Raw genomic sequence first — 15,731 nt, forward strand, 5'->3', positions numbered from 1 at the left:
GTCCTTAAAGGAATAGTGTCGCTGAAAAAGTGACTGGTCTCCCAAGGGATAGAAGAGCCGGAAGCGTCCTGTCTGTGCAGGTGCCTGCAGAGGACGCTTCCCTCAGGGCCCAGGTTGTCGCCCTTACCAGGTACTCTGCGCCCAGGCACTGCATGGTACACTCTGCAGCTGGGATTGGCAGCGGTGGTGGTCGTGGTGCACTCGGGATAGAGGTGCGGCGACCAGGCCAGGTGGCCCAGGAGGGGCGGGCAGGGCGAGCAGGGCTCCGCGCCACCTAGCGGTCCGGGACGCTGGTCCCCCTAGGCCCGCCCTTTCCGTGGTGGCTTTAGCTGGGAGGACCTGCTTAGAGCTGGGGTGGCACCCGCGCAGCCCCGGTTCCCAGGAAGTGCACCTGACCACTGTGCACCGCCTGGGCCGGTTGCCAGTGTCTGGAGTTAGAAGTAGGGCCTCAGGGATCATTCCTGAGGGCGGGGAGCTTGCAGGGGTGTGTCCCACACAGGTAAATGGTGCTTTGTGTGTACAAAATCCTGCCCTGAAAAGCTTCACCAGTTTTCTGCGAGGCGCACCGAATTGCCGTCCGTTTTTATTCTTGATCGGGGAAACTGAGGCACTGGACAGCAATGGCGTTCTGAGAGACACTCTGCCAAGGGGCTCACCATTCCAGCTGCTATTTCCACAAGGCTGAATCTTCTGCAGCGTGGGCCCTGAAGAAGTTTGAGTCCCAAGAACACAAAACTTTCAGATGACTGATTTGATATCTCCCTCTGTCTGTGTCTCTGTCTCTGTCTCTGTCTCTCTGTGTGTCTGTCTGTTTTATGTCTCTGTGTCTATCTCTATCTCTCACTCCTCTCCTGTCTCTGTCTATCTGTTTGTCTCTGTGTCTCTGTGTCTATCTCTACCCTCTTTCCTGTCTCTTTCTGTCGGTCTGTCCATCTGTCTCGGTGTCTGTCTATCTCTATCCAGTCTCTGTCTGTCTGTCTGTCTCTTTCTCTCCCCGTTGTGTGTGGGACACTCACTTCCCCTCCTCTTTGCATCGTCATCTGACTGTCCAGTGAGCATCCTTTGAAGCATACCGGGCGTTTGTGTTCCTGGCGACAAGTTTTCTCTTCAGCATTCAGGTGGGTACCAAAGCACTGCTGAGGTGAGGAATTAGACGACTGCAGAAGACCTTCCTTCTCAGTCCTCTTTCAACTCTTCTACCTGCCCTTCCACACCCTCGGTCTGCTTCACCCCATAGGGTAGCACTGGATTGAGCAGCAGTCAGTAAAGCGTTAGAACTGGGGGCGCGAATCAGGTCTGTGCAGTTCACGTGCGTATGGTTGTGAGGCCCTGATCGACAGGCATGACCGACCACCCACACCTTTAAAGAAAGTGGCTGTCTCTCCTGCCCAGCACCCACCAACTGTCAATAGCTCCTCGGCTAGCGGTGAGGACTATCGAGTCTTTCTTCACTCCACAGGGCAGCATTGACTGGTTTGATCTTGGGCAGGTTCTGATCAGGCAACCGGAACCACTCTGCATTCCTAGGTGCAGTAGCCCCGTCTTGTTTCAGAAGATCTTATTTTGCTCTGGATCTCTCTGACCTTTGACTCTTACAGTCTTTCTGCTTCCTCTTTTGGCATGCTCTCTGGGTCTTGTGGGAGTAACTAGGTGGAAGAGTTGGAGGTGAACAGCATCAGAATATTGCATGTGTGTATAAAAATATAAAAGGATCGTATAAATATTATATTAAAAATAACCAGGGGGTGGCTAGAGGGTAATGATACTTAATAGAGCTCTGGTGGGTGGGGCGGAATTCCTTCTATCTTCCTCCCACTCCTAGCTCTCAGGACCTTCCTGAATGCATGCTTCTCAGAAGGAGTAGCTGGAACTCCAGGGGACCCTGAATCCCCCCCACCCCCGCATCCCCCTGCAAATAGACACTGCAGAACTACAGAAAGACCACAGTTGTCACAGCGTATCAAACACATCGGTACTAGAACTGATGGATGGAGAGGCTTAAATACTCATGGGATGTATAATTATATTTACAGCGATGATCATCAATGAAGCAGGAAAATAAAGAGGAAACAACAAAAAGAGCTCTGCTAGGCACAGAGAATATAAGGATCAGAATGAAAGCCTATTGGCTCCATTTTGTAACCGTGTGGGTTAAGCTGTGGAAGAGACGTGGCTGAAGCTGAGTGAGTGAATGGAGAGGCTGCAGTGTTTGTGTGACAGTCACATCTCTTGTCTCTTACATTTGAAGGGCCCGTGGAGGCATGAGCGGCCTGGTGAAACTTCCTACTTTCATCCACCACGTATCTGCGCCCGTCTCTTAGATGTCTCTTACGTCTCTTATGGTACACGCCGCTCTTGAGAAACCATTTTCTTCTTTCAAAGTGTGAAGGCAATTCTTTGTGGATCTCTGAGACCTGGTCCTGAAGGGTGTTACCTGGAGATGCTCATTGGAGAAAATGCCGCCGCGGGGTAGATGTGTTTCGTTATATATAACACAAGTCGTAACGCTGAGAAGTGCCACCGAAGGACATGCCCAGTGCCCTCTCTTATGAGATAGGAAGAGGGAGAAATAATTTCCAAGGCACCTGGAAACCCCCCTTCCCTGTGTCTTCTCCACTGATCAATGTCTTAGTAGGTAAACCAAAATAAAAGTTTGAATATATACAGAAGGAAAACTTAAAATACCCCAAAAGAGGACTCGTGACTAAAAACTCCGTCAGTAGCTGTGAATGCCCACTACTGGATCCTATCTGAATCAAAGGCCTCGGAGGAAGAGCTGAAGGAGGGTGTTTGAAGACTGGGAAATGGCATAGGACAGAGAGAGAGACCTGAAGGACAGATGTCAGCCTCTTAGTGACTTCAGACTGGTACTCATTGTCCACTTGTGTAAATGTCGTGGTTGGCGGAGCTCATTTGTCTGCTCTGAAATGTGAGAGTACGCTTGCATTTCATGATTCCAGAAAACAAGAATGACATCTGCGTTTGCTTCGAACCAGGAATCTCATATAAATCTCAGTAGTGATTAATATATATGGATGTTTCTAGAAAAACAACCTAAGTTTTATTTCCTGAAGTCTTGCTGCATTTGATGATGTTTCAGTGGGCCTTTCATGACAGTGATAAATACCACACAAACATCACCTTAGAGAAGGAAAAATTTACCTTGACTCAATGCTTTGAGGCTTCAGTCTACCATGGCTGGAGGGTTTAGGGGACAGAAGAGCTCTCTATGATGGCCAGAAAGCAAAGAGGAAGAACCAGGTGCCTTCTCCTTCTTCATGCTTGTCTCATCTGAGTCCCCTGCCTTTGGCTGGAGAAGTCGACATTCAGAGTGGGTGCTCCCTCATAGTTAATCCTTTCTGCAAGCAGATAAGCCCAGAGGAGCGCTTTCCTACTCCTAGGCGTCTTTCCATGCTACCACGATGGCAAGGTTAACTAGGACAGACTCCCTATGCCGTCTTCTCCTCCTCCACCCAACAGTTAACGTGTCCGTTTGGAGATGTGTAGAGTTGCAAAGTCAGGAAAACCACTACCCACCCTCACAATTGGCTCTGATTTAAAAATTCTTATATGGAGATCTTCTCAGGAGAATTATCTTGAAGCCTGTAATCCAACAACTTTTTCCCCGTTCTTTGTGAAGTGAAGCCAAAAGAAAACAGAAGGAAGGAGGCAGGGGACACGTTGGTGTGCACAGAGAAAGAGTAACTAATTGTTGTGAGTGAGAAAACCTAGGCTAGAGGGCTTTTCCCAGCTCTGAAAACCTATGATGTAAAAACACATGGTATTTGTATAAAAACTAAATGCCGGAGGCAAGTAAACTTCAAGTGAAAGAGAAAAAAGTGGGAGAGAGCTGACCAATTAAAGCTAACACTTCTGGCTCAGTGGTAAAGAACACAGACTGCTCTGCCAGAGGTCCTGAGTTCAGTTCTCAGTAACCACACGGTGGCTCACAACCATCTGTAATGGGATCCGATGCCCTCCTCTGGTGTGTTTGAAGACAGGATAAATAGATCTTTAAAAAAAGCTAACACTTCTTCTTTGAAGAAAAAAACTAGGAAAGAAAAAGAGGTAGGACTCTGTCTGGTAAGATCAACAGAATAGGGATAAAGTATGCATAATCTCTTATTTGGAAGATTCTAGATGGCTTCTAACCACAGGGCAGCAGTGCCATGTCTGTGCTTTGTTTTTTCTCTACACAATTATTTTCCTTTGGCTCTATAGCATTTATTTCCCTCTTAGTCCATATCCATGTTTTATGCGAGCTATATTATAGCACGAATTAGATTCTTTTTTTTTTTTTTGGTTCTTTTTTTCGGAGCTGGGGACCGAACCCAGGGCCTTGCGCTTCCTAGGTAAGGGCTCTACCACTGAGCTAAATCCCCAGCCCCACGAATTAGATTCTTTCATAGGCCAGCATGTACTGTCTTCAGGAAACCTTGAAAAACCTTGCCCCGGAGGGCTAATGTAATTATCACTTTCTAACAGCAGATGGCACTATAGGCCAGTAGATTTTATTTTTTCTTCATTGATTCTGCACTAGTCATCTTCTACGTTTTGGTTATTCACCTATTAACCATTATTATTTTTAAAAATTTAAGGCAGATTATATTCCATATATATGTTTACTCCAATGCTGTACGTGCCTTCAAAACCTGTTAAATTGATGCTCCTCATAAATCCTTTAAGTTGCCTAACATATTTAACATATTAGGAAACTTAGCATTCCTAGTGGTTAACTGATGTGTTACCTTATTGCTAATGAAGATGGAGGTTATGCAGACTCAGGTGTGAGGCCAGACTCTAACACATGCCAACTGTCTGAGCTGGGTCAAATTTAACATATCCGTTATCGGCTTCAGTTTTCTTGTCTTTTAAAATGGCCGACTTGGATGAGTCTTGTTTTTCTGCAATGTAAGTGGGCTCCAGACAAGTTCCGTGACTTCTGGCTGGTGTTGAATACTTCTTGAAACATTTAGTTAACTGCGTGCAATACCAAACAGACCCTTTTAATTGGTAATAATTGGGAGAGTTTTTCTAGACCATTATTTAGTGAATTAGCTTGGGAGGGGAGCTGTGTTTATATAAGACCAAAGTTATATAACTTTGACTCCCACCAAAGTATCTGCTCCTGGTCTCTAACGCTGTGGTTTCAGGGAAGAACTTTCTGGAAGGGCTTCGAATTGGCATATTCCAGGGCCACCCAGACTTATCAATGTGAAACCTCTGATCCGAAATACGACCTCCCATAACCCGCTGGGCTTGTCTTCATTGGCTCAGTTCCTACAGTGCTTGCCTTACGGTGATTCACGTATCGGGTAGGGGAGAAAGAAGCCTGTAGAGAAGTCCCTCTGCCCACTCTGCTTTCCAGCCTGTCGTACATCTTCCATCTGAGGTGGTTTCCACTTACGTGGCAGCTTCCCCCTCATTGTCAGGGAGGAGACATCATCTGCACGGTGTGGAATCGCAGAGGCGAGAGAGAGCTCCAGACGGGTGAGCGCGCATTCTGGATAACTGAAGTTTACTTAGCTGAATTCTGCCCCTCCCTGAAATTCACGCATAGACACCCCAGTCCCCAGGGTCTCAGCGTTTGGAGATGGGGCTTTTAATTCAACCCTTTACATTTCGGGGTTAAAGTGGGGTACTTAAGAAGGGCTTCTGCCTATCTATCTCCTGTGGTGCTGGACAAGTAGCTCAGTCGCAGGAGTCCCTGTCTGGCTTGAAGGAAGCCCCAACTTTGATTTCCAACACTGCACGCTCCTGTAACCCCAGCACTTAGGAGAGGAGGGAAGGGGACAGAAGTCCAAGAGCAGTCTTGGCTCTAAGGTAAATTGGAGTCCAGGGTGGCACAGGTGAGACTCAGTCTCAGGGTTTTTTTTTTTGTTTGGGTTTTTTTAGTTTTTCACAGACAAAGGTTTTTAGACGTAGCACACACAGAACAAAGGCCTCGTGAATTCATAAGGGGAAGGCATGCAACTCAAGGGTCTGGGAAACAAACAGGCATTTTGTACTTCAAGCCTCCAATGCTGTCAAGAAGTACCTTGCTGTTGTTTAAGCTACCCAGCTTGTGGGGTTTCGTCACGGAAGCCCTAGAAAACACACCAAGCACTATTCGCCGTTCATTCACTCAACAAAAGCACTTTGACAGTGTCCTGCGTTCTAGCTCAGACTTAGTGCGCCTAATACTGTGAGAGGTCCATGTATGCAGTGGTGGACCTGAGCAGTTCACGAGGCTGGAGAAACAGGCTTGGGGTCCTCCCCACACCAACACATCTACGAGCAGCACCCAGGGATGTCCCATCCCCTCAGCCCTGACCTGCGTACGGGCACGCATCACTCACCAGTTTCTGGTCACACTTTCATGGCTTCAGTGACACTTACGATGCCCGCTTGCTTGATGACATAACTTTGTTCTTTTTCGAACATGTGTCTTGAAGGCAGCTTAGGGTGCCAAAAACCTTGAATCTGTGCATCTATCCATCCATCATTCATTCATCCACATTTCTATGTACTTATTTGTGTCTACATGCGGATATGATCTAGCCATACAAGCACGTGCATATGGGATTATATATGAATATTTGTTGGCAGGCCTAATGTTACTACTTCTGTAGGTTCGATCGCCCACTCTGAGTCTATTTTTCTGGACGTATATTAAATATGAGGAGACAAGGCCATGGTGAAGTCAAACGCAAACAGTGGTGGCTGTCGGCTCATGATGGAGCAGGGCAGGGTGCAGAAGTGAGACCATCTGCAGGTGTGAGTTAATGCCGAGCACAACTGGGGTCCCAGAGCTTAAAAGAATCTTTGAGCGTAAGGAGATACAGACCGTGGCCTCCTCTATTGACACAGTGTGGTAATTCAGGGGCAAATAGCATTTTGATGAAACAGCAGAATGGCTTCTTTGCACAGGGGATAACGTGCTCTTTTTCCATATTGACAGAGTGGGTGTTAGAAGCATTCGTGATGCCGGGAGATCATTTTGAGGGTTACCGTGAGCCACATCATGGTCACTTACGATGCCCCGAGCCTTGCACTGAGGCATGTAGCTCCTCCTGGCGTCTCCATCCCACCCTAGGGCTTTCCTGTATCCACCACTGCCCCTGTTGTACACACCCTTTGGTATTTTCTCCTATTAGTTAATTGATTAATTAATTAATTAATTAATTAGAAACAGGGTCTCATGAATCTCAGGCTGGCCTTGAATTCACCAAGTAGCAGGGGATAACCTTGAACTCCTGCTCCCAAGTGCTGAGATTACAGACATGAGCAACCACGACCATGTACGCAGCTCTGGGGATAGAACCAAGGCTTCACACGTATGGAGACAAGCGCTCTGTCAACTGAGTGACGGCTCCACCCCCCTTTTCTCTCTACCTGTTCCAGTATCATTGTTTCTGTTTTCTTCCACCTCTCATTTTGAACTGTTTTCTCTTACAAGTTTTTAAATTTAGAACCATTTCCTTTTTTGAGTATTTTTATTACACACACACACACACACACACACACACACACACAGAGCGTGTAAATGCCTGGTGCCCCTGGAGGTCAGAAAAGGGGGTCAGGTCCTCAGGGAGTGGAGTACAGATGGTTGTGAGATACCATGTAGGGGCTGATAAATGAATTTGGGTCCTCTAGAAGACTAGAAAGTGCTTTAACTGCTTAATCATTTCTCAGCCTCCTTAGAGCCATTTCCAAACAAGGACACGCTCTCCCCTTTTGTTAACTAAGACAATTAATGGATGATTCCTCACCCCACCCTTTCTTTCTTCATAGTTTGGTGATTTACTATTCATTTTTAAAAGCTTGTTGCTATTAAAAAAAATCACGATATTGAATTATCTGCTAATTAGAAACAGCACAGAACCAGAATAGTTTTTCTGCCTGCGCTCAAAGATGTTAGAATAAGATCTCACACATTCAGCTTTCCCAGATGAACGATTTATAGTTTTTAACTGCAGTCGTTCTCATCTGTTCACGTTCAACTCTTCTTGCTGTTGTAATGGCCCTTGTCTGAGGCTTTGGTGGGGCCTCCTGAGCTGATGGCAGACAGTGGACTGCAAGTCTGGACAGTGAACAAAAGGAGATACGACAGTGCCGGTCACGACCCCACTGACTGATCGGAGAAGACATCTGATTGGCAGCAGCTGGCCCAGACAGTCTCCTGAGGTGGGCTGGGCGCACGGGTGACAGGAAAGGAGTCTGGAGCTCCTGGAATCCTGAGCCCAGGCACCTGATTTCACTCCCTGAAGTCACCAGCCCTGCTCTGTGGACTTTCACCCAGTCCTGCCTCCAAATACTTACAATTTAACCCAGAAGATGTAGCCAGATGACTTTAAACAGAGCACATGAGCCTCAAACTCTAAGTAATTATTTACAAGACAAAGTGAGCAGCTGGCGAACTCTACCCTGCTAGGCGGAACGGGGTCCTGCTAGGCGGAACCGGGTCTCTCGGGCAAAGCTCTTGCTAATCGGTTGATTAATGAGAGCTGAGCCACGATTTCTCTTCTACACTAAATATACAAGGCATCTTGTGTTTTGTTTGAGTGTTCTGGATTTTTTGTTTTTTCCTCTGCGACAATGGGATCCAAAGAGAAACCCAGGAGGAAGCGAAGGATGAGAAAACGGATGTTAGGATGCGATCACAGAAATCGTGGGGAGAGAAGCCCCGCTGTGCTCGGAAGGATGAGCCGGCCAAAGTGTGACTTCTTTGAGATATAGTTAATCAGCTCCAAACGGAATCTAGTGGAGCATTTCGTAGGCTGGAAGCCTTGGAAAACAGCATCTTAAAACTGTCTCTTAAATGTATGTTTAGGCAAAACGTCATCGTCTTCCTTGGTTTAGTGCTGGGGACTGAACCCACGGCTTTAATCACCTGAAGCATTTGTTCTGCCACTGAGCTCAATTTGTTGAGTAAATAATCAAACTTGAAAGGGAATATTATGTTAGAAAACGTATTAGAGCAACAGTGAGGACAAGGTACAGTTCCGGGTAGCAAATTCAGGGGCCTCGAGATCCTGTATATCGCACAGAATGTGTTGTAAAGTGAAAGACTATGTAAACAAGAAACAGAATTAATTATCGTTAGAGCAAGTTTTCACATAGAGACAGGAATAGAATAAATTTACAGCAAACAGTGAATTAAATTGCAAATAATATAAATAAAATAAATATCAACAAAATAACTATAAACAAAGAGAGTCACTACATGTTTGCGCTGAAATGGTAGCCCCAAACAGGTTTCCATTCCATCACCAAAAAGCCTCACGTATATAAAGGGAAATGCCTGTTAGGTTACTAGAAGAGCCTGCATGGGATGAGCTATGAAATGGTACAAAGACTCATGACTGTGGGATATAAATTCAGAGCTCTCTGAATCCAAAATTAAATAAGATATTGCATTTTCTGTGAATACGTTCAAAATTATTCTTAAGTATAAATTTAAAAGCCTTGGGGGAAAATACAGAAAGATGGGCAATGACATAACTCTCAACTTCTCCAACGAAGACTCCTGGACTTGTAGGCAGTGCCAACATCGAACGGCCCCACCCCAGGTTTATTTGCTTTATTTTGGAGATGGGGTCTGGCTAAGTTGCCCAGGCTGGCACTAAAGAGGTCTCCCTGCTCTGTCTGTAAACACCTTGGATTACAGGTATTCTCTGCCCCATCCTGACTTCAACTCCAGATTTATTTATTTATTTATTTATTTTTTGGTTCTTTTTTTCGGAGCTGGGGACCGAACCCAGGGCCTTGCGCTTCCTAGGTAAGCGCTCTACCACTGAGCTAAATCCCCAGCCCCCAGATTTATTTTTAAAGACTTATTTTATGTATACAAAGGCTCCATCTGCGTGTACACCTGAACACCAGAAGAGGGCGTCAGATCCCATTACAGATGGTTGTGAGCCACCATGTGGCTGCTGGGAATTGAACTCAGGACCTCTGGAAGTGCAGTCAGTGCTCTTAACCACTGAGCCAGCTCTCCAGCCCCTAACTGCAGATTTAAAAATGAAGATCCCATGGAACATTCCATTCATGGACACAAAACACTGTAACCGTTGATATTTCAAACTAAGGTGGTCTAGTGTTGGAGAGTGTGAAGACTTAGGTATGCTGACGTCTGAAGTGATGGGTTGTGTTTCTCTTGTGAATGGCGTCATCTCCATACCTTCACCTCCTGTCGTAGGTCAGTAGGAAGCAGTTCACCTCTAGAAAACAGACTATCCTCTGCCCTTTACTGGTTTCATAACACAGGACTATTGACTAGCTCTTCAGGCCTCAGTTTTCTTATCTGTAAATTGGAATAACAGTACCTAATGCTTTGCTATGGGGATTAAATGAAATTATCTGTGGTGGGCTTGCTGCTGGTGCACACCAAGCGTGCAGTAGATGCTAGCTGCTGTTTTTCTTACTTTCTCACTGCTAGCTGCTGTTTTTCTTACTTTCTCATTCTAATCTTATTATTCTAATTAAACCTGTGTATCTGTTCATTTTTGAAAATGACTTGACTTCATTTTGGTATGTAAGTATAGTGAATCCATACTGGGAGTGGGCACGATGCCATCCTTAGCTGAGGAGTTACCTCCATTCACTAGCTTCAGGGAGAGGAAGGTCAGTTTTCTTTAAGGGTGTGACCCCTGGTAATTGACCACAGTCCAGGACAGGCCCAACGCTGAAGAGTTTGGGGCAACGCAAATCGGACTAGATAGGTTTAAAGACACACACACACACACACACACACACACACAGAGAGAGAGAGAGAGACAGAGAGAGAGAGACAGAGAGAGAGAGAGAGAGAGAGAGAGAGAGAGAGAGAGAGAGATAATACCAAGTTGAGTTGTTGGGGAGGCAGGAGTAGATCTAGGAAGGAAATATCAAGATACATTGTATGAAATTCTCAAAGAATAATAAAAGCTATATTAATTTGGGATGCCAGCTTCAATGGAGGTGATTAGAAAAACGGAATCAGATGTACTTATCAGTAACCATCTCATCACTAAGTGGACTCATCAGGTTGTACTACACACACACACACACACACACACACACACACACACACACACACACCACACACACACACACACACCACACACATACCACACACATACACACTACACACCACACACACATCACACACATACACACCACACACCACACACACATCACACACACACCACACATACCACACACATACCACACACATACACACTACACACCACACACACATCACACACCACACACACACACATCACACACACCACACACACCACACACACCACACACACACACACCACACACACCACACACATCACACACACACCACACACCACACACACACACTACATACCACACACACACCACACACATACACACCACACACACACACCACATACACACACCCCCACCACACACACACCACACACACCACACATACACACCACACACCACACACACACACCACATACACACACACCCCCACCACACACACACCACACACACTACACACATACACACTACAAACCACACACACATCACACACATACACACCACACACCACACACACATCACACACACACCACACATACCACACACATACCACACACATACCACACACATACACACTACACACCACACACATCACACACATACACACCACACACCACACACATATCACACACCACATACACACACCCCCACCACACACACACCACACACACCACACATACACACCACACACCACACACACACACACACACACTACATACCACACACACACCACACACATACACACCACACACCACACACACACACCACATACACACACCCCCACCACACACACACCACACACACCACACATACACACCACACACCACACACACACACCACATACACACACACCCCCACCACACCCCCACCACACACACCACACATACACATGTCACAATAATAATTAAAGAAGACATCACTGGGCAGCAGTGGCTCACGCCTTTAATTCCAGCTCTCGGAAGGCAGAGGGAAGCAGATCTCTATGAGTTTGAAGACAGCCTGGACTACAAAGTGAGTTCCAGGACAGCCAAGGCTATTCAGAAACTCTGTCTTGAAAAACCAGAGAGGGGGCAGGAGAGAAGACATTACAAACTCGAGAAGGAGTTGGTTGGATGCACACGAGGGGTCAGAACAGAGAGATGGTGGAGTGGGAATGATGTAAATATACTACTCATGCATGGGAACCTAAAAACAAACAAATGTTTAAAAAAACCCACAATCATTTCATGATTTTAGATAGCTTCTTTTCCTTTTTTAATTTTACATATGGAAAAACTGAAGTAATTTTATACACACAAAAACTTTGGGCTGGGAGATGTGCTGGAGAGATTGCTCCATCAGTAATGCGTGTCACAGATGTTAGGACCTGTGCCTGGTTTACAGAGCCACGTGGAAAGAGCAGGCCCAGGAGCACAGGCTTGCAACTCCACCCTGGGGAGGTGGAGGCAGAAGGGTCTCGGCGTTCGTCGGCCAGTCCATCTAGCCTACTGCGAACTGGATGGTGCTTGAGGAAGGATGCCGGAGGTTCACCTCTGTCCCCCACACGCATGCACACATCTGCACTCGTGTACACATCAACCCCTCCACACACATGCCCAGCAAAATTTTATGTAGAAAATGTTTAGAATTATAAATGTCTATTCATGATACCCAAAACTTGAAAACCCTGTGCATATCTTTTAAAGTATGTTACTCATACTTTAGTTACTCACGTGTTTTTGAAAATACGATAGCATGACGCATGTTTATGTCCCCGTCCCAGGGGAAGGACAATTTGCTCATTTGTGTCTATACCATGACTACCACTACCTAAAATAACGCTACAAGAAAAACTCTGGAAGGAAACTTACTAACATGTTAATAATGGATTCTGAATGGAGAAACAATAGAAAACCATCCTTTTCCCATTCATGTCTGTAATTCCCATTGTCTTTAACAATGACTCCCCCTACCCACCCACAGTGCCGGCTGAGGTCCCTGTTTGTAACTCGTGGATAAACAGAACAGCTCAGTTTGAACTGTTTCCTTTGGACAGAATGCCATTATCAGTCTATGAGACCCACAACCCCAAGGTCTCATACAAGGACAGGGAGTGGCTCTGAGCTTTTACAAGAGCACAGTTGAAGGCAGATGGTCCTCAGGGCTGATGTAACTGATCAACTGGGAACAAACAGGACAGCCTGGAGAAGGAGGTGGGGTCTTTGCAGGAGTCACAAAAGGTACAGAAATTCTAGAATCAGGGCAACAGATTCCAGAGCAGAGGTCATTGTTTAGTTGGGCAAAAATCCCATAACTTTATCTCTTTAAAGACGTAAGCAAAATCCGGCTAGAAAAGGTTGCTACTGTTAATCTTGCCTTTGTACTATTTATCTTAGCCCGATGCCATTAAATTAAAACACTAGAACCTTAAGATAGAATTATAAACCTTCAGAATTTACACTGATTTATCGTCATTCCTTTCAAACTGTACAAGGGAGGGCATGAAGTTCACGGAGCACCTACGCCTGCCATTTGTGAGGGGAACTCTCCCGCCTCTGGTGTTGATGGAGCCGCAGTTTCCCCGAGTGGGATATTTTACACTTGTTAACTTGCCTTGCTTCAGGAAAGTCTTCTGAGGTAGATATAACTGTTGTCTGGAGAAAGGCTTCTTGACCGAAGTTGCACAGCTGGAATGCGGCAGAGTCAGGACCGGAGAGTCCAGGGGGTAGGGTTTGAACTCTCTTTCCCACAATGTCAAACCACTCACGAATAAGGACTCACTGAGGTGAGATTACACTGCACTGTTATCGGTGACTTCTCTTCCAATGACCCAAAAGTCATCCCAAGGCAATAGCTGTAAGTCTGTCTCACTTTAAAAATGGCTACATTGTATTTTGTTACATGGATATTTTATATACTTTTCCCTTTCCTTTTTTTAATGGTGTGAGTGTTTTGCCTACATGTCTGTATGTTAGTGCACCTCTTGTGTCCAAGTGTGTACAGAGGCGGAAGAGTGTGGGTGTCTGGAACGGAATGAACACGAGCTCTTGACTGATGAACCACCTCCCCAGCCCCCTCCCACTCTTCCATTTTATGAATTTTTTAATAGTTTCTCCCACCCTCTTTTTTCTGAGACAAGTTCTTACTATGTATCATTAGCTGTCCAGGAGCTCACAGTGTGTCCCACGCGCGACCTCTCGCTGGCAAGAAACACGGGGGCACATAGAAATCCTTGCTGTGACCAAACTTTATTTTTATCTTAAGGAGGAAGCCTCGGCGCGCCAACATGGTGCGCTTATATACACCCTAGCGTGGCGCATCCACACCTGATTGGTTGTTTACCCATGATCTCATAAGGCACGCCCCGGAGTGGGCAAAGACCTGGCACGAAGGCACTCTTGCACATGTGCACAGTTAACTTCCTGAAAGGGAGTCGGCTGGCGAGGTGAAGGCTAGCACCATCTTGTAATGGCGGAGGCTATCCTGGCCTTCCACGTGGGGCGCAGTGGAAGCCAGCGCCATCTAGTGGTGGCGAATGTTATTTCGGCCCTCTACAACTGTGTAGACAGGGCTGACCTTGAACTCAGTGATCTGGCTGCCTCCTTCTCCAGAGTGCAGGGATTAAAGGACTGTACCACAACTCCAGGATTCCCCCCTCCCCTTTAAAGTCCACTTTAAATGTCCTCCTGCTGAGCCCTGGCTGACTGTCCACCCGCTCTGTAGCTCAGGTTAGACATGTGCTATCTCTTGCCTTGTCTCTCAGAGTTCTGGGGCTACGCTCGGGAGTCCCATGTGCAGCCACAGTTGAGAAAACCCCTTTCAGATGGTTATTGTAAATTAGAGATTTGCTTAATGCTAACATTGCAAAACACATTTGATTTGGTATTCCTGCAAATTTGATGTTTATTTTTTAATTTGCTTGAAAAGGCATCTGACTATATAAAGTGAATATTCTAGCATGGCTCATACAGTTGTCATAGCTCTGATTGTTAAGCTTATGTTATGTCCAAGGGTCACTCTGTTCAGATTTCAGTCCTTTTTTTTTTTTTTTTTCTTTTTTTTCGGAGCTGGGGATCGAACCCAGGGCCTTGCGCTTCCTAGGCAAGCGCTCTACCACTGAGCTAAATCCCCAACCCCCAGATTTCAGTCCTTTTGTGTTTTTCAGAAGCCCTGCGTGGTGCAATGTGGAGTCTTGACCTGGGGGATTAGAGGGAGCCAGCAATTCATCCTGCAGTAGGCTCCCTAGCTAATGTCTATAAATAGTAGTATGTTAGGAACATTGTGGTCAGCTCGTGTGATCACATGACTTAGGGCGGGGTCCATGTCAACGCTGTTGTTTCTGGATCCTCCACTCCTTGGCTCATTCGGGACAATTTATTATTTGTTGTGAGCATTCATTGTCTATACCAAAAATAACAAGGGAGTTTAGGGACGCTTAACCGGGTTTGAATAGACTGGTTAAGCACCATGCTCTAAAAGTTCACAGTGATCTGAAGGTTTAAGGCAAAGTAATAAACTGGAGGGAGAGTCTAACTTCGGCTTAGAAACTGTGAACTGCACAAGTCCATGCTCCTCGAGTCCATTGCTTGATTCTGTCCATCTGTGTAATAAGATAGAGGCATCTTTCTATTACTGATGCTGTTTTCCTCTCAGAAATCCATCACTTGTGGTCCCCAGCCACTCTGGAGAAAGCTTGGGGAATGTGGGTGGGT

The 15,731-nt window shown here is 46.0% G+C and overlaps 1 protein-coding gene and 1 long non-coding RNA gene across 5 annotated transcripts in view; one reads left to right on the top strand and one right to left on the bottom strand.

Annotated features, from left to right (window-relative positions):
• The window catches only part of Slc44a3 (solute carrier family 44, member 3), a 78,462-nt gene extending 78,205 nt beyond the window's left edge, over positions 1 to 257 (bottom strand). For all 4 annotated transcript variants that reach the window (XR_010063593.1, XR_010063592.1, XM_039102087.2 and 1 more), the window contains exon 1: positions 128 to 257. Coding sequence is in view for 2 of the 4 variants with exons in the window: in XM_039102087.2 (XP_038958015.1) it covers positions 128 to 154 (27 nt within the window). In the remaining 2 variants the exon portion in view is untranslated. The remainder of the gene's footprint in view (positions 1 to 127) is intronic.
• Positions 258 to 317: 60 nt separating this feature from the next.
• LOC134485681 (uncharacterized) lies at positions 318 to 10,494 on the top strand. Its single transcript, XR_010063938.1, has 2 exons — positions 318 to 1,118; positions 2,249 to 10,494. It is a non-coding gene; the product is annotated as an uncharacterized LOC134485681 (long non-coding RNA).
• The last annotated feature ends 5,237 nt before the right edge of the window (positions 10,495 to 15,731 follow it).

The sequence above is a fragment of the Rattus norvegicus genome, chromosome 2 (assembly GCF_036323735.1).
Source record: "Rattus norvegicus strain BN/NHsdMcwi chromosome 2, GRCr8, whole genome shotgun sequence".
Classification (NCBI taxonomy): Eukaryota; Metazoa; Chordata; class Mammalia; order Rodentia; family Muridae; genus Rattus; species Rattus norvegicus.